General features: G+C 41.9%; 1 protein-coding gene across 8 annotated transcripts in view; it reads left to right on the top strand.

The window, feature by feature from the left end:
- Window positions 1-2,220: 2,220 nt before the first annotated feature.
- The window catches only part of LOC146500449 (phospholipid-transporting ATPase IH-like), a 33,662-nt gene continuing 13,784 nt past the window's right edge, over window positions 2,221-22,098 (top strand). For 3 of the 8 annotated variants that reach the window (XM_085135901.1, XM_085135904.1, XM_085135903.1), the window contains exons 1-15: window positions 2,221-2,718; window positions 10,563-10,685; window positions 10,924-11,013; window positions 12,071-12,151; window positions 12,797-12,904; window positions 15,293-15,421; window positions 17,994-18,097; window positions 18,207-18,257; window positions 18,382-18,446; window positions 18,561-18,642; window positions 18,755-18,905; window positions 19,008-19,205; window positions 19,299-19,472; window positions 20,032-20,198; window positions 21,856-21,927. In XM_085135901.1, the coding sequence (XP_084992027.1) occupies window positions 2,680-2,718; window positions 10,563-10,685; window positions 10,924-11,013; window positions 12,071-12,151; window positions 12,797-12,904; window positions 15,293-15,421; window positions 17,994-18,097; window positions 18,207-18,257; window positions 18,382-18,446; window positions 18,561-18,642; window positions 18,755-18,905; window positions 19,008-19,205; window positions 19,299-19,472; window positions 20,032-20,198; window positions 21,856-21,927 (1,634 nt within the window). In that variant the 5' untranslated portion in view covers window positions 2,221-2,679. The remainder of the gene's footprint in view (window positions 2,719-10,562; window positions 10,686-10,923; window positions 11,014-12,070; window positions 12,152-12,796; window positions 12,905-15,292; window positions 15,422-17,993; window positions 18,098-18,206; window positions 18,258-18,381; window positions 18,447-18,560; window positions 18,643-18,754; window positions 18,906-19,007; window positions 19,206-19,298; window positions 19,473-20,031; window positions 20,199-21,855; window positions 21,928-22,098) is intronic. The other 5 variants (XM_085135908.1, XM_085135907.1, XM_085135900.1 and 2 more) reach the window with 4 other exon arrangements.

Here is a 22,098-nt window from a genome sequence, read left to right as displayed (position 1 = left end):
TTTTAGATCACAGGCCACGTGTGGCTCAGACCACCGGCTCGACCAGTAAAACCATTGCATAAACATAACAACGTTGTTCTCCCATCGAGTCGTTTCTTGATTTATTTTGTTATCACTGGTCTTTGGGTATTCCTGTGAGTTTTATTTTCTGTTTTTGTTCATTTTTGTTGTGTGATTGTTCAGATCACCCTTGTTAGTGTCGCCTGTGTTTTGTCTGCCACAGCAGTCATCAGCCTCGTCTGTATACCTGCAGTTTTCTTACCTGCTTTCCAGGGTTCCTCTCGTTTGTTCTTGTGTGTGGCCTCTGGACTGGTTTGTGGACTTGTTTTGTGTTGTTTGCCTACTCCTCAATTAGATTGTTTGCCACACTGAATGGTATTCTTCCGGAGGAACGATTTGGATTCTGGACAACATTTGGGTCTTCTTCCTTCATGACTCATTTTTCTGAAGATTTTCTGTCCATACATATAAACACATCCTCTTGTGAACAGATAAAAAAGTAAGTGGTCACAACTCCTGGGTTCATCCATCTTACCTTTGTGTGGAATGGCTGGTCAATGAGTAATGTCTTACTGTTGTCAGTAAGAGGATGGTAAAAGTGACGATACTGGATGAAATTGAGTTTGTATGACATGATCCATTCGCAAAGAAAAACAGTGAAAAAAAATGCTTCTCTGAAACGTTTAATTTCTGTATCCAGTGTTCAGGACTGGATAATGTGGCAGACCTGGCTTTGCTGTATGTTTGGCACATCTGAATTAAATTGTCTTTTTCTGAACTTAAACTTAATTGCTGTACTTGAAATAGCTGTAAATCTGAGATAATTGCAGATTCAAATTTTAAAAGCAATAGTCAGCCAACTTTTTCTTTGGGCATTGGCTGCTTTTTCATTCATTTTCTGTCTAGTCCTTGTACCTGAGCATTTTCAGATGAATGCTCTACACATAACAGACAACCTAGCAAAGAACCAATTTTAAATGGTATGTTTACAAACTTTGTTGCCAGCAGCCTACTGCAAAAACACATAATTGTTCCCATTTTTTTGATGAATCTAAAGTTAACATAGTTTGAGAGGCATAAAATACTGCAGCAACAAGGTGATTCCCAAAGAGCTATCATCTGACAACCTGGCATATCTCAGCGTGTTGTGCAGTGTCTCGTTAAAAAAAGCTGTGGAATGGAGATATGCTGACAGTGGCAACAGGTCTTATGGAGTGATGTATCCAAATTTTTAATTCAAATCTTTGTAAATATGTACAGAGGAGGTCTGGACAGAGGTACAGCTGTGAGCATTTACACCCATCTGTAGAACACAGTGGAGGCTCTGTCCTGGTTTGGAGAGGCGTTGCAGCCATTAGTGTTCGGTATCTTGTCAAGACTGATGGAAAAGTACCACCAGATTTTGATCCACTGTGATATAACATCTGGAAAGTGTATGCTGCCAGTGCAGTAAAAGCATACCCAGACAGAAAAATCATACAATGCAACACTATCAGTCACTGATTATACTCCCCAGAGCCTTCACTTTAACATTATTGAAGAATTTGTTCTCTTGACAGAGAACAGAACAAAAGGCAGTGTCCAAAGAAGGGCTTTGAATGTCGTTCATGTCAACTATTCCAGAAGACTACTTTGAGAAATTACAAGAAAGCCTGTCTAAGATTTCAGGCCGTGTTAAAGAATTACGATGGTGATACCAAATACTGACCTCCAAGCTCATTACATTTGTACAACCTCTGTTATTGCCTTATATACTACATTTCCATTAATGTTTGCACATTTGTGCATGTCAAAACGTTTGCACAGCACTCTGTAATAAGCACTTGAAATATGCCATAAGTAAATTCCACTTTCCTGCATAATAACAGTCTACTAATGGAGAGGAGCAACTGCTTATTTTATATGTACATTTTTACGTGATTGCAGTTTGAATGTATGGATTTTAGTAGAGTATTTTCTAATTTTGATTATGCCTATTTATTTATTTATTTATTTAAGTAAGCGTTTCTTTCCAACTAAATGGTCCATCTTTAAAACAGACTGGCCTAAAGTTGTCCAGGTCTAACAGGCTTAATCGTGCTGTGATCTCAGGACGTGGGGTTTATGATGTTGGATCTGTGCTCGTTTTCTTCCCTTTCGTGCTTCTGCATGTGGATATCGCTCGTTCGGTACAGCATTCAACATAATATCCCGGGAGACGCCAGACATGCCATTGCGCACGCGCAGCGTAGTCATCTGACAGATGAGCGCTTTGGACGTTTCGCAGCACCGCTACATCGAGGGCCACCGCTGGGAACACAGAGCAGGACACAGACTCCACGAGGGACCGTCTCCTGCAAGAATAAAAGGACTCGTCACACGGAGAGCACCCTGCAAGAACACCCGCGGGTTTGGAGGTTTGCAAGCGCTGAAAATTCAGTGTAAAATGTAGCCAGCAGCGCTGGTGAGGGGTCGTTGTAATTTCTCGGGGGCTGCATGGCTCTTCCCAGGGATGCCATGAAAATCAGAGCAGCCGAGTGACTGAGAGACCGCTGCTCCTCGTTATCGCAGACACGCGGCGGCGACGGTGGAGGAGGTGAGCGATGGATCCTCGTGGAAAGATCTACACGAGGTAGCGCTTACGAAGATCCATCCAGGGAGAGCTGAACGTCTCTGTCGCGCAGTGTAGCCGTGTAAAGGATGGATTTCAGCCTGCTCCGGAATATCATCAGCAGATACGTAAGGCCCCCAGTGTGTCTGTCAACACTGTCACACAAGTGTAGCTCGGTGACTGGAAGTGCTCTGATACACGTTTTCATGGCTTTGGTTTTTGCACCTAAAACCGTGTTGCGTGTACATTTGCTCAGAGGGTTTGTGTGAGAGTGATAAATAACTTCCTGCAATAATACACATTTGACTCTAGCTGTTTTATTTTGTTTTGTTTTTTTGGCACAGGCCGGTGGCTGTGGGCTTTGCGATGTTTTTGTGGAGCTGAATGGAGAATGTTCCAGTAGCTACAGATGCAGTGATGACCTGTGAATGTGTAGAATTAAAGAAAAAAATGCATGCATACTAAACTTCCTCATGGCTGGGACTCAAAAGAAGTGAGAGGCCATGCAGTCACCTCTAGCTTGATAGAAGTTGCTCAGGTTAAGTTAATGAGGTTCTAAGAAAGGCGAGGCCATCAAAGCTTAATCATTTATCTCTAATGAGCAATCAGGTCTGCTTGTGAGCAGGAAATATCCACACAGTAATGATTGAAAGCTGTAATAATATTACTGGTTAGTCTGGTCTCAGTCTCTGTCATCAACAGCCACTGATTATCTATCTGGACATGAGGCAGCTGGTCGGTGGGAGCCTGAATTAGAGGAGAGAAAAAAAAGACTATTAGGAATCTGCTTTGACAGGCCCAGTGATGCTCATCAGACTGTGTACCTATAGAGCATTGGTAAATCTGCTGCCGTCTGTGGCCCTTTCCCGTGACCTTAAATCTGGCTCAGGTGCAGTGACGATAGCCGAGCGTGTATCGAGTTATCTTTCTCATCATTCAAGCCTGTTTCGTAGCCCTTGGTGTCTATGTGTGTGCACATGTGCGCAAAGCAGGCCAGCGACAGTGTGCGTGGAGCTTGACTGATGTTTCAGCAGGGCTAATATCAGGGGAAATCAGATCTGGGAGGGAGGTCATCATCATTACGATCCCTCCCTCTTTTTTCCAATTGCATCCTGCAATATTAAATAGACACGCAATTAATCACAAATTAAATCCTCTGCATATTGATTTGCAACTGGAGGGATGGATGATGACTGCCTTGGCACCTATTAGTTGTGTATCACCTTCTATTAACCCTGCCGTATTATAACAGATGCTCGGGTAATGAGGGTGCGTAGTAGAACAAACCTTACATCCTTACATGAGATGAGGACAGGGTCCAAGCCTTTTTTATTTAGTCCAGATGGAGCCAAGTACACCCAAGTTGAGGTTGCTGCCTAAATGTAGCCAGCCCTCTAATTATTTGTCAGTGTTGTTTAAAAAAGACTGTGCATGTTCTTTGGCCGTTAGAGGATGCAAATTTGATTTAGCCCACTTTAATCCACAGGGCAGGTTTTTGAGCCATTGCTTTTGCAACTAGTTTCCTTATTTTTACTGTCATCAATTCAGGATTTCTTGCTTGAAGCATTTCTGCTACTCTGCTCTTTGAGCTTCCTGGTTTTTCTGGACAGCATTGCAATGCCATATATGTGTAACCTAGTTTTGTTAGAGATTAAAAAAAATATACAAATTTTCATTGTTGTTTCAGGTGTCTTTGTTTCAACAGAGAGTCATTAAAAACTATAAAATCACTGAAACATGTTGGCAGTTGGTCAGTGACACTATAAAGTATTGTAGATACCTCAAAACAATATTGCTCATTGCTTTAATAGTTCAGATCTGTTGCATACGCCTTTATAATTAGATGAAAACTCGGAATGGACTGCATTCAGCCATGCTCGTTCACCTCTTCTCTGGCTGAAAAATTGCGGATAAATTGCGCCTGTGCACCATGGCAAACAATATCGGGAAAGAAAACTGTGGTGTCATGAGATTTTGTGGTGCGTGACGTTTAAATGAGACATTTTTGTTGCGTAACAACTTAAGTCTGTTAAACTTTTTTTTTTTTTTTTTTGCATAAAAGAATGGCTGAGCCCTCATGCATTGAGATATAGAGGCTGATAGGTGCATGAGTGTGCACACAGACTTCTTCTGGTATGTTAGCAGTCGTTGCAGGAAGAGATTTTATTATAATTAAATTTATCTGTAAAAGGACCACCTGTGCTCTGAGTGTGTGTGTTATGTGTGTTCTCGGCCTCCGCTCCCCTTCCTCTTCAGTGCCATTTTCTCATCTGGTAATAATAGAGATGGAGTGATGCCTTAGACTGTTGCAAACTGTGAGAACTGCATGAGGTCATAATCTGTATAAGATAGTGCTCGTGTGTATGGGGCTGGACTTATTAGAAATAGCTGATGCCATGTAATAGCATAATTATGTCCTCATGCTTTTAACTTCCACAACAACCCTTTAGGGTCTCAATATTTGAAACAGTATCTGCTTTATTGCCACTGCACTGTGCTGTATATAGCTGTAATTTACCCTTGCCCCCCTGCTATCCTAACCCTCTTCTATCTTATCTCTAAATGTAAACTGTTATTCATACTGAGACCTCTCACAAAATCAGCAGATAAAAAGAGAAAGGCCAGCGATGTTTCCCCTTTGATTAAAAAGGTGCCAGCAGCACCTTGCGCGCTGAAGGGCTTAAGAAGGGTTTCTAGCAACTTTACAGCCCTTTGAGTCCTGACTGGTGTTGAAAGGCAGAACACAGCCTGCTAGATTACTGTTTGCCACATCACTGCTACAAACAGTTAAGGGCAGTCTATTCCTGTCTGCTGCACCCTTTGGAGATGGGGCACTGGTGGAGCAATGGCAGCTGTAGGTGACAAAAACGCACAGGATTTGTGTTTGGGGTTGAGCTTTGCCCGCTAATCTGTGTGCATATCAGAGGAAGCAGTCACACATCTTTTGTGCTGGCAAATAAGACTGATTTTTTTAAAATTATTTTTGATTCTCGCAGCATGGCCCGAAGACAACGTTTTCTTTATGACACACCATTTCCAGCCTGTATTATCATGTCACTGTTAAACGCAGACAAAATGAGAGGGTTTGGGGGTTTTTTTTTTTTTGGGATGCAGATTAGGGTGGCAGGAGGAAAAGGAGAGAGGAGAGGAGAAGTAGCACAGCTGGATTAAAGACTTATGTAACTGTTGGATCACAGCGAGCTGAAGTGGGAGAGGAAGCTGGGACAACAGCGGAATACAAATGTTGTCATGTTAAAGTAATCAGCTCATATTTATCCTTTGATAATGTTGCCGGTGTTTGTGTTATGAGGTATCCGGTGGCTCTTTAAAGCTTTTAAAAATGCTGTGCTGTGCGGGCTGAAGGGTCACCATTCCCTTTTTTGTTTGTTCGTTTGTGCCTGTATAATTATTTGTCCCAAACACTATTTTTAATGAATGATTAGAATTCCTAAATTCCCATATTGTCCTTAGGAGCCATGTTCTCTCTCCCTATTTTACCACTTCCTTTTTCATTTCACTTTATACCCCCCAAAAATAAATTTGATAAACAACAGAGTCTAATAAGTCTCATTAAACCAAATAAAAAACACCAAGAGGATACTGTGGATATTTTCTGGGACACAAATCCAATCTCATAATCACTTGACTAATGTTGTATCAGAGCATTAAATTGAGGAAAAAATCTTACATGTTCGATCTGCAGCCATTATAATGAAGCCTCTGTGATCTGTCTCTTTGCCTAATGAACCTGCAGACATGCTGTAGAAGTCTCTGCGTACTGTATTGCTGTGGTGATCAGTGACTAATGAGCGTCTTTTTTTGATCAAGGTCCTCAGGCTCCTTTTTGTTATCCGTGTTCAGTGCGACAACAGACTTCAAAGCCTCTGTTAATAGGTTGTTGCATTTGTTTTAGTGTTACCACCCCAAATTTACACAGAATTACTTGCTTTGCTCATTAAAGTGCAACAGAGTCCATTAGATGGCTAATATCGATGGGTTACAGCAGCAGTAAAATTAAAAGTTGAATCGTGCCAATTAAACTAAAGAAATGCACCAGGTGATAAGAGACAGTTACGCATGGAGTCACTGTAGCATCCACATAATACTCAAAGATAACATTTCTGAGGCTCTGTAGCAATATATATTTTAAAACGAGCTAAAATTGCTTAATAATATGGTCTAGTTATAGCTTCTGTTTTGAATCAAGCTAAACAGCATCACATCCTGCTCTGGAGTTGTGTACGTTGTCCATTCTATGTTAGCATGAGGAGTTCATTAAGGTAAGGCTCGCTCAGAGGAATTTGATCTGTCGGTTAATGAAGGATCACTGCTAAACATGCTGCGTGCAGCACAGCATGACTCGGCAGTGGAGGAAGTATGAGACATGACCATATAATCAAGCCAGTTAATGGCGTATGTCTTTTATTGCCCCTCTTTAGTAGAAAGGCACCGCATCACAGAGGTGGCATAGATGGCACTGCTGGGGTCGAGTTGGCGTTTTCGGAATGAAAATATATGCATTCGTGGTGCCGTTAAGTGCTTATGGAGCAAAGCCTGTGTGAATGGTAGGCACATTATTACACAATGCTAGATCTGGAAATACTCTCATGGCTTCCTAAAGCAGCATTTCGAATTATAAACAAATGGCAAAGTACCTACCTAATAGGAGTGCTTCACACAGTGCAGAAACATAAAAGGGAAAGTTGTAGTGGTGGTTTCTTTTATTTAATTTTTTATTCTTTGCTGTAATAAAGTATATCCTGTCATTGTTGATGATTGATGGTGATGTAAGACCCGTCGCTCTGCTGGTTGGGGTTGTTAATAAAGACAAAGCCTCCATGTCCTGTTACCAGCCGCCAAGCCACTTTGTCTGTTGGAGCAGCAGAGTGAAGAGGGAGCTGTGGGACACGAGTTGATACGGATCAGTGAGGATTAATGATCAGATAACTGCACACCACAATGCAATCTCTCTGCGTCTTCCTCCATCCCTCTCCCACAGTCACGCTGTCATAATGTGACACTCGCTGCCAGGAGATGGTGGGAACAAAGGGAGAAAACACTGCAGATAGAATATGGGGGAGATGGATGCTGAATTCAGAGAATTGTGGATTTGAAGAATGGTTGAACTAATGTAGAAATAGACAAGTAAATATTTAGAATGTTTAAGATGTAAGCGAGCAGTTTCATTGAAATAGCAATGACCATTTTCCACATTTGTCCTGACTACAGTGCAAAACTTTAACCTGAACTCCCACTAATGCATAACGAATCTGAGGCTAGATTATTGTAATTCCTTATAGTCGGGTTTTCCTGATAGCTTTATGGAAAGTCTCCAGTTGAACCAAAATGCTGCTGCAAGAGCACTAACAGGAAGACGGATCACATTTCTCTCTTACTGACTTCTCTTCACTGGTTCTTTGTTAAATCCAGAATTGAATTTATAGTCCTCCTCACATTTAAAGGCCTGAGCGATCAGGGTCAGTCACATTGTAAAGATTTAATATCACCATATTATCCACAACCGAGCACTTTGTGAGTTACCAAAAGTAGAAGGGGAGCCAGAACCTTCAACTATCAGCCTCCTCTCATGTGTGTTATCAGCTCTCAGTTTAGATTTGGAAGATAAACACCCTCATACATGATTAGACTTCCTTTTCGATCAAACCTATAGTTGGGGCTGGATCAGGTGACCCAGGCTCAGACTTTTATCTACTCCTGTAGGTTGTGTTTTGTCCTGCTTGGTGTCTTTATTGCTGCCAATTAAGGTGAAAAATACACATGGTTTATGCATTTACTTGGCCACTGAAAGGTCACTGGTTCAAAAGGCCAAACTCTGTCAAATCAAATATGTGGAACTACCCATGTGACAAGGGACCAGCTGAAAGTAGCTTCCTCTTGTCAAATAAAGTGAACCTCCCACCAAAGGCCCTTTCTATAGCAGGAAAAACCTGGAATGCCAAATTAGGAGTATTTGGAAATTGCCCTTTTAGTTGACAGTGCTTTCTATTCTCCAGCCTCCCATTTAGATCCCCGGTTTGTCCTTTGAATGGATCACATCCTTAGCTTGATTTGTTGCAAGAAGTATGACAAATTGTACAAAGCCGTCCTTGGTCCAATACACCGTTCTTAATATTAAACCATCAAATGTACTGTATGGTCAGAGAGTTTGATTGTAACCAAGTTTTTTTTGTTGTTGTTTTGGTATTAAATTAGTTGAAGAGTGGAAAGCTTAAAAAAATTGAATATAAGAAAGAAATATTATTACGGTATTTATAACAGAACATTGAATTCCTTTGCACATCATGGTTATGTCGGGTATTTATAAGACGTTTAAAGTAAACAACTAAGGTTCAAGGTTAGGTGGCTTAATATTACCAGCTGTTTGATTTGGTCAGTTCCCTTTACAAAAAATAAATAAATGAAAGATTATAATGTCAGTGACAACTGCTTCTATTTTTGCTCTCAGCCCCACCTTCTCTCCCCGTTACTCTCCCTATACATCCTTTTCTTTGTCCTTGTTACCCTTTTTCTTCTGTAGAAATCTGTTGTTGCTGATTTCTTCCTGTTCTCTGCTTTTGCTGCTTTCGGTTTCTGCCTTACTTTGAGTTTCTTTCGGTTTCTTTCCGTTTTCAGTGTTTGTCTGGGTCATGCTGTTCCCCCACCCCGTAATAGTTTGGAGGGGCCCCAGTCGGCTGACACTGTTGGATCTGTGTCTATTTTTATCTCACTGCCAAGCGTCTGATGCCAGGATCTGGGTCTCTTTGCTTTTAAGTTTTGCAGTTAGCTATTTGGGTGTCTCATCTTGCATTGAATTCACTGTGATGTTGCATTAACCTCATTTGATCTTAAACTTGTTAAAACTTGTGGATTAAGTTGACAGGAAACACATTTAGGACATGTACGTCCTGTGGACTGAGCACAAATGTATTAGAAGTTGGGGTTTTTTTTCTCACTGACAATAATGAGCTATGTCTCTGCCAAAATGTTGAGGACGTTTGAAGCAGTGAAGCGCTACTTCCTCTAAAGTGCTTGTTCCAGAACTTTTCTGCTAATGGTCAACACTTCTGCTTTGAGCTGTGTCAGGTCGGCCGCTTTGCCAAAGTCTACGCTAACGCTGCCCACTCAGGCCAAAACATTAGGACTCGTGTAGACCCAAACAGCCAAATCCTGGTCTCGTGATTCTTGTTTTGTCTTGGAGAGCTCTGTTACTGCAGTAGCTTTTAATGTGGGACACCTCTGAGAAAAAATGTGCTGCGGTGAAGTCCCACGGTGCATTCTGTTAAGCCCTGGGGATGGTTTGCATGCACGGGAACTGATGTGTATTTAATTTTTTAAAGTCAAGCCACTGAATCAGTTGAAAATTGTAAGAGCAACAACATAGCTGTGTTTTGGACCTGTGCAGATGGAAGAGAGTAATCGAAAGATGGAGCAGAGGGCTGACTGCAGAATATCCTGACTGTTCTGCAGGAAGAAAAAGATAAATGACAAATCCACTGTACCGTGACTCAGAGCCGAACCCACCTACACGCATCACAAACATTAACACATCCTTCAATTTGGCTTGTCTTGTCTGTAAAGTTGTTTGTTAAAAGAAGTCACAGAAGTCGTGTAACACAGTCTTGTGTAACATTCTGTTGCAGTTTTTCATCTATGACTCTGTTTTTCTTGATCCTAATCAAAAAAATGTATAAATACTGTTTGCATGTTTTTTTGATTAGTTGTATATTATCTACAATAATGTATACTGGCTGCCTCATATACCGGTAAACTATGCTTCCATGCTGTGAAGTCATGTTTTAAGTAGGTGCTGGTAAAATGTTGGTGTTATTCAGCTGCATCGTTTCAATTGATGTAAGCCAGATAATAGCAAGGAGGTCATTAATTGTAATCGGACACTTTGTGATATAACCCAGTTTCTTGTCCCTATCTTCTATTGCTATTTATATCTGCATGTTATTTCTTTCTTCTGCAGTGTGTCGGGGAGGAGATCTGGGTGGACAGTCGGACGGTGTACATCGGGCATAAAGAACCCCCTCCAGGAGCTGAGGCGTACATCCCTCAGCGTTATCCCGACAACCGCATTGTGTCCTCCAAGGTGAGCGGTCCTCAGCCCACAAGTCACTGCTGTAACACTTTTTATCATCACGCTATGTTAGTTTTATACTCAGGCAACCAAGTAATCCTGTTTTGTAGCTGTGTTTCTTTTATTTTTAAAGGATGCTTTACTTTTTTTGTCTTTATCATTGTTTTTTGGCACAGGAACTGTTATGATGTTTGCTTTTCTTTTCTTCTAAATGCCTTGATAGTAAGTTTGCCGTTACTCTCTTCCACAGTACACCTTCTGGAACTTCATTCCCAAGAACCTGTTTGAGCAGTTCAGAAGAATTGCTAACTTTTACTTTTTGGTCATATTTTTGGTTCAGGTGAGATTTTGGCTTTATTAATGACAATTATTTTTCCACATCTCTTTAATCTGCCTACTGTGCGAGCACTGTAGGCACTGCTTGTTTTTGCACTCTCTGTAGAAGATACTGTATGTTTATGCCAGATTTCTGTCCTTGTATAATTAACAAATCATTTTTTTTCCAAATTTTTTTGGGGGGGTTGGATTCTTTCTTTTAAACACAGCTTCACAAGTTCTTTGGAAACAGTAATAGTGTTTTGTGTCACTCTTTGATTTCCACCCTTAATATGGATCTCTGGTTGTTTTAGAATCTGCTGATTTTACATTTGTTAAGAGTCTGGAATTGATTCATAATTGTCAGAAGTCACAGTGGTGCTGTCTCATTATGTGGCTGTGTGCACTGTTTAATCATATGAGTGCTGATAGCTGTTTAGACACTCCCTTATCGTTCACATATTTCAAAATAAGAGCACTCACTCATCTGAGGCTAATGCAAATTTGCAAAGTCAACGTTCTCCAATGGATTGTTGTAGTGCTCTCTCTGTACGTCAGAAGCTTTTCTTCTTCTTCTGAACTGCCACATTGTATCAAATATAGTGGCTGAATAACAATGCAAGGATGGACTAGTGATAATAGTGAGATAGTTAATAGTTCCGGTCTATCAAGGCAATTTCTCTTCCACCAGTTGCCTTGATAGAGGAGTTTGAAACATGGCCACAGACTGGGTGCATGCATTTATTGATGATGGGGTGTGCTGAGGATGTGTTTGTAATTTAGTAACATTTTTTAAACTGAAATAATGACATCGCTTGCTGCATTTAATGTGTCTCTGAAACTGTAGGTGTGTATACGCCTAAATATACTGATCATAACTATCCCAGGAGGTTAATCCTAAAGGAAAAGATCAAATTTGATCCCAAGCTTGAAGATCTGGTTCTTGGTTTTAAAAGCTCTTCACGGATGCACATTGAAACAGTGCTGTTTACTTGACATCCTATCTTCTATTTGTGGCCACTTCTTCACCCCCCCCCCCTCCACACTCTACGTCTTCCCCCTCCTGTTTCTTTCCTTTGCAGCTCATCATCGACACCCCCACCAGCCCAGTCACTAGTGGCCTGCCCCTCTTCTTTGTTATCACGGTCACCGCCATCAAACAGGTAGGATGCACACAAATATGCTTATATGTCCAAGAAAAATTGCCCACGATTATCCTCTATACGCATCAACTGCTGGCCTCAAATACCCACGCACTCTCCGTTCTCCGTTGCTCTATTATCTGTATATACACATTCCACTCCAAGCAAAGGGGCATGCCATTGAATCTGTCTGCTGATGTGAGAAATATGATCATGAATGGTCTCCTCTGTTAATCATTCGAGCTGAGGATCCCGTGACTCTGGGCGATGCATCCTCTCCGTTCCGTCCCAGTACTGAGGGATGGGGTACTATCAGTGATAGATAGAGCTATTCTCGCTCAGGAAGCCAGAGCTTTACTAGGACATAAATCTAAAACATGACACATTGGCTACAAATCCAGGAAACGGGTCACCAAGCTCAGAAAGTGCGATGCTAATTAATTACTATGTATGACTTTGACCTCTTGCTCTCCTCTCTCTTGATCTGGTGCTGGCCCCAATTCTGCTTGTACAACAGTCTATGTTCTTTGTTTCCCCACTGCCAACACACACACACACACACACACACACATATATATTTATTTCCTCCTTTTTTTTCCGCCTCCCCTTACAATCTCGTTTTCTATCCCTTCCCTTGCTGCAACCCACTTGCTGCATCTCTCTCAGGGCTACGAGGATTGGCTCAGACACAAAGCTGACTGCTCTATAAACGAGTGTCCGGTGGACGTGGTGCAGCAGGGGAAGGTGGTGAGGACACAGAGTCACAAGCTACGGGTAAGAATGGCCTCATTAGAGCAGCATAGCACCTGAGGCCACAAAGCAACACTGCTGTTCTGCTGCATAGCTCACTTTTTTTTCCCTGTAACTGTCGCTCTCACCAGCCCACCCCTTTCTCTTCCTCTCTGCAGTCCTCTCGAACTTTCTTTACTGCTGCTTTTGCTCTCTCTTCACTTTCCCACCAATTAATTTCCCTGAAGCTGTGATAGATTGTCCCCTGGTGTAGCGCGCAAGTCCCTCGGAGGACGAAGACGACTGATGTATTTCACGATTTAGGATATTCCTGTCATCATCCTCTGATGTTCTCTTCTGTCATTCTGATGCAACAGTAAATCTCTGTTTGGTGTAATTCAGTTTGCCATGATTGCAAATGATTTTCATAATTTCACATCCCATCTTTGATCCAACTGGTAGTTGTTGTTTTTTTTTTAATGTTTCCATCTTTTCCATCTCAGCTCACACAGGATTTCACGTTATTCCAGTATTATTGTTTCAGGTGAAACCACCATTGTTCCCTTTAGTCTTCTTTATTAAAATATGACTCAAGGAATCTTCTCAGGCCACTATCCAATTCTGTTCACTTTAATGCACAAATTAACTCTTCTTCTTTTCATAGAGCCATTACACCTCTTTCTGTATGAAAACACTCTTGTGTCGAGGTAATAGTGGAAATAAGGCTCATTAATTTGCATTTATTAGTGTGGCTTTATTTACAGCAGTGCTGCTCGTGGTACCAAATGCAGGGGCGAATGCCAATATTTCTGTGAAAAATATAAACTAGTGTCACTCAGCTGGCATGCTGCTCTGCAGTAATCTGTACTGTATCATCCAAGTATGAATGAAAACATCCGACTGCTTAATACTAGCCCATCACCTAAAATGTAGATGCATAGAATAGAGCCTGACCGATATTATGTGTGTGCTAATATCAGTCTGATGATGAATCTGCATTGGGAGTTATAGCAGCCGATAAATTTTTAATTTATATGCTAGAAAAAAAGGAAAGAAGAGAGCGGAGAAACACCCTTCAACCATGTAATGGGTGTTACAACTCTAAAACTTACCTGTTGGCGACACAGGAGTGCCTGTAGGTCACGAGGTAGACAGGCTGCTCCAGTCTCCATCAGTGAGATGCTGAACCACCAGTTGCTCTCTTAAGCAGCGGTCCCCAACCCCCGGGCCTCGGACCGGTACCGGTCCGTGAGTCGTTTGGTACCAGGCCGCGAGAGTTGAGGCTCAGGTGTGAAATGTATAGTTTTCAGGGTTTTTATTGGTTTTCAGCGTTATTTTGTTATCGTTTTTATTGTTTACTCGGTTTTCCTGGGTCTTTTCACGTGTGTTATGAATAAATCTTCTTTTTTTCGATACCGGTACTAGTTTTATTTTGTTGTATTTATCCGCGACACCTTAAAGGCCGGTCCGTAAAAATATTGTCGGGCACAAACCGGTCCGTGGCACAAAAAAGGTTGGGGACCGCTGCTCTAAAGCGTTCATCAGAATATAGAAAACACTTAGAAGAAGCATAAAAAATGGTGTTTGTATGAATAGGTGAATGTGGCATGCTGTATGAAAGTGCTTTGCCTGCTCAAGTTGAAAATCCCTGTATAAGAACCAGTCCTTTTTCCATTACTGTTTACGTGTTTGGACCGCCACATACACAGCAACCAGCTGACCTGAGTAGGGTAGAGCATAAATGAGTAATCGACGACTTGTTGAGACAATAAAATGAGATCATTTTTAAACTGCATTGCCAATTTATTAAGGACTCATAAATAACGACACATTCATTCTCGTTTTGAAGCATTGTTTTTTCATAATATGTAATTGGTGGTGGTTACATGTCATTTCTGCTGTGTCTGCTGCTCTTAAAGTAGAGTTAATGCGGACTATGTGGGAACCTCAGTATATAGTTTGCACAGATCTACCAAGTGAAAGCCCAAATGCACAAATATACTTTTTTTTCTTTTCTTTTTTTTTTATGTTTCCTGCCTGGCTTTATCTGTCACTGTCTCTTTCCTGTCTTTCTGCCTCTCTCTAGCTGTCTGTGTCTGTCTTCTGGGGGATTTTTTTTTCTTTAGTGCTAAGGTTTCTTCCTTCCATAGATCAGAGAGGATTAAAGTATGAATTGGGAGCAGGAATAATGATGAATACATTAATCATGCAAAATCAGAGAGTGTGTGTCATGTGTATGGTCACCGTGGAGATGGGATTTATCAGAGTTTAAGCTGCTCTGCTCGCATAATCCGTTATGCAATTTCTGATTTTTTTTTTTTTTTAAAGAGAGATGGTAAAGGATTTCTAACAGGTTTGTCAGTCCCTGTCACTAATTCTGTGTTTATGTATTTATTATTAATGATATCAAAACCACTGTTTGTCCTCTTCCAGGTGGGGGACATCGTTGTGGTGAAGGAAGATGAGACGTTCCCCTGTGACCTCATTCTTCTCTCCTCTAGTCGCTCTGATGGGACCTGCTACGTCACCACCACCAGCTTGGACGGGGAGTCTAGTCACAAGGTGCCACAATTAGTGAAACTGTTTGAATCAGTCTGTTCTCAACTTGTCTTTATATCCATCCATCCATCCATCTTCATCCGCTTTATCCGGGGCCGGGTCCGGGTCGCGGGGGCAGGAGCCTAAGCAGAGAGGCCCAGACCTCCCTCTCCCCAGCCACCTCCTCCAGCTTATCCGGGGGAACACCAAGGCGTTCCCAGGCCAGCCGAGAGATATAATCTCTCCAGCGTGTCCTGGGTCTGCCCCGGGGCCTCCTCCTGGTGGGACATGCCCGGAACACCAACCCCAGGAGGCGCCCAGGAGGCATCCTTGTCAGATGCCCGAACCACCTCAGCTGGCCCCTTTTGATGTGGAGCAGCAGCGGCTCTACTCTGAGCCCCTCCCGGATGGCCAAACTTCTCACCCTATCTCTAAGGGAGAGGCCAGCCACCCTTCGGAGGAAGCTCATTTCCGCCGCTTGTATCCGCGATCTCGTTCTTTCGGTCACTGCCCACAGCTCGTGGCCATAGGTGAGGGTAGGGACGTAGATCGACTGGTAAATTGAGAGCTTCGCTTTTACTCTCAGCTCCCTCTTCACCCCGACCGGTGCAGCGTCCGCATCACTGCAGCCACCGCACCAATCCGTCTGTCGATCTCCGGCTCCCTTCTCCCATCAGTCATGAACAAGACCCCGAGATACTTAAACTCCTCCACTCGGGGCAGGAACTCATCCCCGACCCGGAGTGGGCACTCCACCCTTTTCCGGCTGATTGTCTTTATATTTCCTGTCAAAAAAGAAGTTTACATAGGTCCTTAAATTAATCAGAGTTAAGGCCTTCTGAAACACCAAATCACCACAAATAAAAGTCTTTTATGAAATCAAACAATGCATGTCTGCTCACAAAGAACAACCATTGTTATGTAACAGTGTAGTATTATCCAATGCTATTATTCTCTCCCTAAACTGTTTTAGTCGCCCTAACAAAGAAGGAAAGCATCACTGTTTCCAGGCATACGGAGAAAAGATTATTGTATGTATTATGAAAAAAAAAAATCTCACATCCATGAGTTTGCATTGTCAGGACTATTGATTATTATTATATTGATTAAGAAAAAATGCAGGAAGCTAACGCAACCATGTTCATCATTCTAGTAAATATGTAATCTCAACACTATTCTGCAGGGTTTTACTGTAAACCTATAAACCTTATGGTTTATAATTTGGGAGTTTTTAATTACCTGGAGTAAGAAGAGTCTTATGTGTTACAGATTTTAAATTGTGTGAATATTGCCTGTAATTATTACTAGTTATCTGCTGCAGTGCACTATTTAAGCTGCTTTACCCTGCTCACAGTTGCTGGGCTCGTGCAAGCTGCTTTACAACCCTGCTTTTCGGCTGTTTGACTAAAGGTTAATTTATTACATATTTATTACGCTATTTTCCAGCTCCCTGACTCTGCCAGTATTTAAAAGATTCATTTGTTTTAAACTGTGCCAATCATTTGGCTCCCTTTCTTAAAAGTTTAACTCCCCTTAAGTTAACTTTCTTCTGACCCCACAAATAGAAGATTTGAACAGCAGGTGGGCGGGCCTGCTGTGCTCACAGGCAGAGCTGTGTGGCTGAGAGGAACATATTAAGGATATCTTATCTCTTTGACATCATGAAGATCTAAACGTTTAAAAAAAGAAAAGGTTGAAGTGTTTGAAGCAGTCCCAAGTCTGAGGTTTTGGCTCACAGGGATAAAATTATGCCCGTGTTTATTATGAACACCAGTGTAAACGAAGGAAAAACAGAAATGCCATAATGACCTTTCATTGGGTGACACTGCCACTGGAACACAGCAGCGAACATTGCAGATAAACGAAGTATGATTGTATCAATGATTTATTGTCATTTCATACATTCTGCAAGTAGCGACCATGTAACGATGAATTGATTCACGTGCCACTTTAGGGTAAAAATCCAGTTGTCTAATGTACAGATTTGTTGCTAATAATAGCAACAAATAATAATAGGACAAATATCTTTTTGGTTGGTCTGAAAAACGGAGCAGTTTAAGAAGGCACCCTTAAGGTTTAGCGGGAGTGTGATGTTTCCATTTATTCTATTTTCTCATGTTTTCTGTCATTGATTATTCACAAAAAATAATCAACAGATTTACTCACTAATCAGAACAGTAATTGGCTGCAGCCCTGCACTTTTCAGGCAACATGCACCTACTCATAAATTCATAATGATCGAGGTGACACACTGGCCCACCAGCACTGCATTTTTTTTTTTTTTCCTCCATAGGTAATCACTGGTGTCACTCACATGATCTTATGCATGGATGATCATATGCATACACAAACACACACACGTATTACCCACAGTATAGAACAGACTACTGAACTCATCTTCTTCATACATGCCCTCGGGGCAGCCTCTGATGTGTTCACCATCCCAGCATGCTGTCCCCTGTCATCTCGCTGCCTTTTTTTTCCCCCCCTCAGTCATTTAGTGAACCTGCTGAGGCTCTTCTCATTAGCGACTGTGGGTGACATTTTCCTCTTGTTGTCTTCTTCATCCCCCTCTCCGGCACCTTTTCTGTCTCAGACCTATTATGCTATACCAGATACCATGGCCTTTAGAACAGAGCAGGAGGTGGATTCGCTACATGCCACTATTGAATGTGAACAACCGCAGCCTGACCTCTACAAGTGAGTGGGACGCATGCTCACCGATGCATCTTTATACACAAACTTGTTACAAGATACGTCCTCGTCACTGTGTGGGTCTTGTTTTGACATTGCACTGACTTCTTTACAGATTTGTGGGACGTATCAATATTTACAAGGACAAAGAAGAGCCTGTGGCGAGGTTTGTGTTCACTTTGTGAGTGTGTGTGTGTGTGTGTGTGTGTGTGTGTTTCAAGGGTTTAATGCCAACGGCCTTCAATTGTTTTCTCTGTAATAACACCAGCATCTTAATTGTATTGTTGCAGACCACTTGGAGCTGAGAATTTGCTCCTTAGAGGAGCCACGCTGAAGAACACACAGCATATTTACGGTATTGATGTGGATTCACTTTGCTTAATGACTCCTGAATGTTTTACAACAGTTGGAGAAATGCTGGTATCATTTCTGCATTTGTTGACTTGTTCACTGTTGTCTGTGCCTTCAGCTGTTGCAGTCTACACTGGCATGGAGACCAAGATGGCACTTAATTACCAGTCTAAATCTCAGAAGCGTTCTGCTGTGGAAAAGTATGATGAATGTCCCAGCTCATTTCACTGCATGATTGAAAGCCGTTCTTTGAACTGGTTAATTGAAATGCACCCTTCTTTACGCATACACCCTCTCCCTCTCTCTCTGCAGGTCGATGAATGCCTTCCTCATAGTGTACTTGTGCATCTTGATCAGTAAAGCGGTGATCAACACTGTTCTGAAGTACGCTTGGCAGTGGTCGCCCGATCGGGATGAGCCCTGGTACAACCACAGGACTGAGCACGAGCGTCAGCGCCATGTGGTCCGTTCATAAGTCCTCTACGTTTTTAAAAGTAACCACTTAAACCAAGCGTCTGGTGTCACTTAAAACTTCATAGCTGTTTGTCTCCCTCCCCCAACTCAGGTGATCCGAGCCTTCACAGACTTCCTGGCCTTCATGGTTTTGTTTAATTACATCATCCCCGTGTCCATGTATGTAACGGTGGAGATGCAGAAATTTCTTGGCTCCTATTTCATCAGCTGGGACGAGGAGATGTTTGACGAGGAGCTGGGAGAAGGCGCTCAGGTGAACACCTCGGACCTGAATGAAGAGCTGGGACAGGTACACACGCACGCCCAGATGCGGACTGTCGGATGCAATCTAAACTCTATTGAGGCATGCCCTTACTGTACCCTTCTCCTTTCTCCCTCCCAGGTGGAATACGTGTTTACTGATAAGACGGGCACTCTAACTGAGAACAACATGGAGTTTATCGAATGCTGCGTTGATGGGAACGTCTATATCCCACACGCAATCTGCAACGGCCAAATCCTCAGCGCTGCGTCAAGTATAGACATGATTGATGCCTCACCTGGTGGCTACAGGAGAGTAAGTGTGTTTTGCTAAACAAACAAGGGGAAGCTAACCTCAGTTATAAGGCTTGAGGAATGCTAAAGGCAAGGATTTTGATATATCCTATACCCAATACATATAAATTTTAACACTTTCATTGTATAGTGTATACTTTGTCTTATATTGGGGGTGAAAAAAAGTCCTCTGGTACACGGAAAAGTGATGAGCATTGCACTTATGGTAGTGGCAACAAAGATTAGTTTAGATTTAATAAAAGAAAACTTGTGTAGTCAGCATGAGCAGCAGTAGCTGCCACAGATGACTAGAGCGTGAGAGGGAGAGGGCGAAGGCTGCTCACTGCCAAAAAGTGCTGAAAAGATTTCCTGCTTTATTGCTGGGGTGGGGGGGAGGGGGGGGATTGTTTGTTTGGGTTTTTTTTGATATATAGCACAGAAATGTCACGCTATCGACTAAACAGAATCGATCGTGTAAAAAAACAAAAAGAGGATTCGTTCTTCACTCTTGTTTTAATTATGCACCACCTCCATAAGAAATGATTACGATATGTAGCTGTGCCTGTTGTCTGTCGCTGCAGGAATACGAGGATTTGTTTTTTCGGGCGCTGTGTCTGTGCCACACGGTGCAGGTGAAGGAGGAGGAGACGGTGGATGGCATCAAGAGGGGCATCCACCAGGGCAGGCCCACCTCCTTCTACATCTCTTCCTCACCAGATGAGGTAGCTTTAGTCGAAGGAATGAAAAGGTAAATGCGCTAAAACCACACAAAGTTCCCTAAAATCTTTATAGGTTCAAGTTACATTAAAATTTATTAGTGCGTATTTTATATTTTGGTTGAAAATGTATTTCGGTCAATTACCGTCCAGAACTTTTACTTTTGCCTTCAGGCTGCTCTTCCAACATGGACTCAGCCAGTAAACAGGAATCTGCTGTTTATTTCACAACGGATTAGGGGTTTGGCCGATTCATCAGTTTTATCTAGAAAGGCTTCAGTAAGGGAAACCTGACCTGGAAGTGTCTGTGTGGTAGCCATAACAAGAGCTGGTTAAGTTCTCTAAATACTAAGGGAAAGTTCTTCCTTGGTTCCTTTGTTACCTCCTGTAGCAGAGGATACACAGGATAAAATAAGATATTACAGTTTGTTTTATTTTATAGGCTGTTTGTATTATTTAAAATCTCAACATTTTAATGAATATGTTGCACCAGTATTTTATTTTTATTTAATCTGACCTGTATGAAACGACATGGTGAGAACACATTGGTGCATTTTGGAATCCATCTTCTGGATTTTGTAGTTTCAGTATGGCAGACAGTTACTAGTCTAATGTAAGTATAATCAGTCTTTGGAAATTCTCCTTCACACCTTTTTATTCATCTTTTCTTTCATTACTGTGTTTCACTGAAGTAAAGTAAAGGAGATCAATGTTCTTTTTTTAAATATTTGACCACACTTCTTCTTTGTACCGAAAGTACCAAAAACTGCAGTTCCACAAATGACCCCTTGAGGCTGTCTCCATGTTAGAGCCCAAATAAACAGTTTAGGTTTCCATGGTGAATTGCCTCCTTCATGATAGCTGCTCAGGAGTGAATGCTTATTAAACTGACCCATTTAATTTGTATTATAATTTAAAGTAATGTGTGACAGGTAGGTGCTGATACAGTCTGCTCGCTGTCCCTTCTGTTAATTTATGACTCTGAGCTCCTGTAGGTTATGTTTGTGGCAGCTTTTGGGACATTTTAATAAAATTGTCTGAAAAATATTATAACTATGATAACTTCCTGTACAGTTGATTGTAGTAACAGCTTGTTTTCAACGACATATCCTCCTCTCACCACTTGCAGTGAGTCCACTATGTTGGCAGAGTGAGGGTGCAGGGTCACCCCCTCCAACAAAATGGTCTTGGCTCAATTTTTCCTGAAGTACTATCTGGCAGTGCAAATTGTTCATCGGTCAAGAACAATTTAAAGCCTTGATGGCACAGAGGATGATGCAGACAGGCTGCTGTGAAGTTTTCAGACTTGTATTATCCTTGAATAACTTGTGCTGTGTTTTACTGTCTGATTACTGTTGAATTACTCAAACTGGACCACCTATAGTGTTTATAATCTTTATACCAAGAAGCACCAAGTCCACGCCAACACAGAGAACCTTTTCATTTTTTTGTGTGTGTGCTATTTTAATAGTATAGTGTAGGACACGTCAACCATGCACCATCAGGAATGCTGTTGTCGTATATAGCTTTCACAGATGTGCTCTGTCTTCGGCGTATATGAGCTCAGGTTACGCAGAATGCGTCAGAGCACCTTTAGCCTTTCCAAGTGGGACATAAGCGAGTATTGGTGTACATGGTTGCTTTTTGTTGGGCTTTAATGCATCTTTTTCCTTTCACTCTTGTTGCTAGGCTCGGTTACACATATCTAAGACTGAAGGACAACTACATGGAGATCCTCAACAAAGATGACGAGATTGAAAGGTCGGTGTGCTAAGAGACTGGTGCGGTTACTCCACAGGAGATCAAATGAGATTAATTCACTTGATGGAGTTGCGGTCACACATAAGCCGTCATACAACAGCCCTCAGCTTGTGTCTCATGTTCACCCGAGGTTACAAAAAAACTATAACCACCAAAGAGCAGGCAGAGGGT

This window comes from Neolamprologus multifasciatus, chromosome 16 (assembly GCF_963576455.1).
Source record: "Neolamprologus multifasciatus chromosome 16, fNeoMul1.2, whole genome shotgun sequence".
NCBI lineage: Eukaryota > Metazoa > Chordata > Actinopteri > Cichliformes > Cichlidae > Neolamprologus > Neolamprologus multifasciatus.
This window is presented reverse-complemented; position numbering and strand designations above follow the sequence as displayed.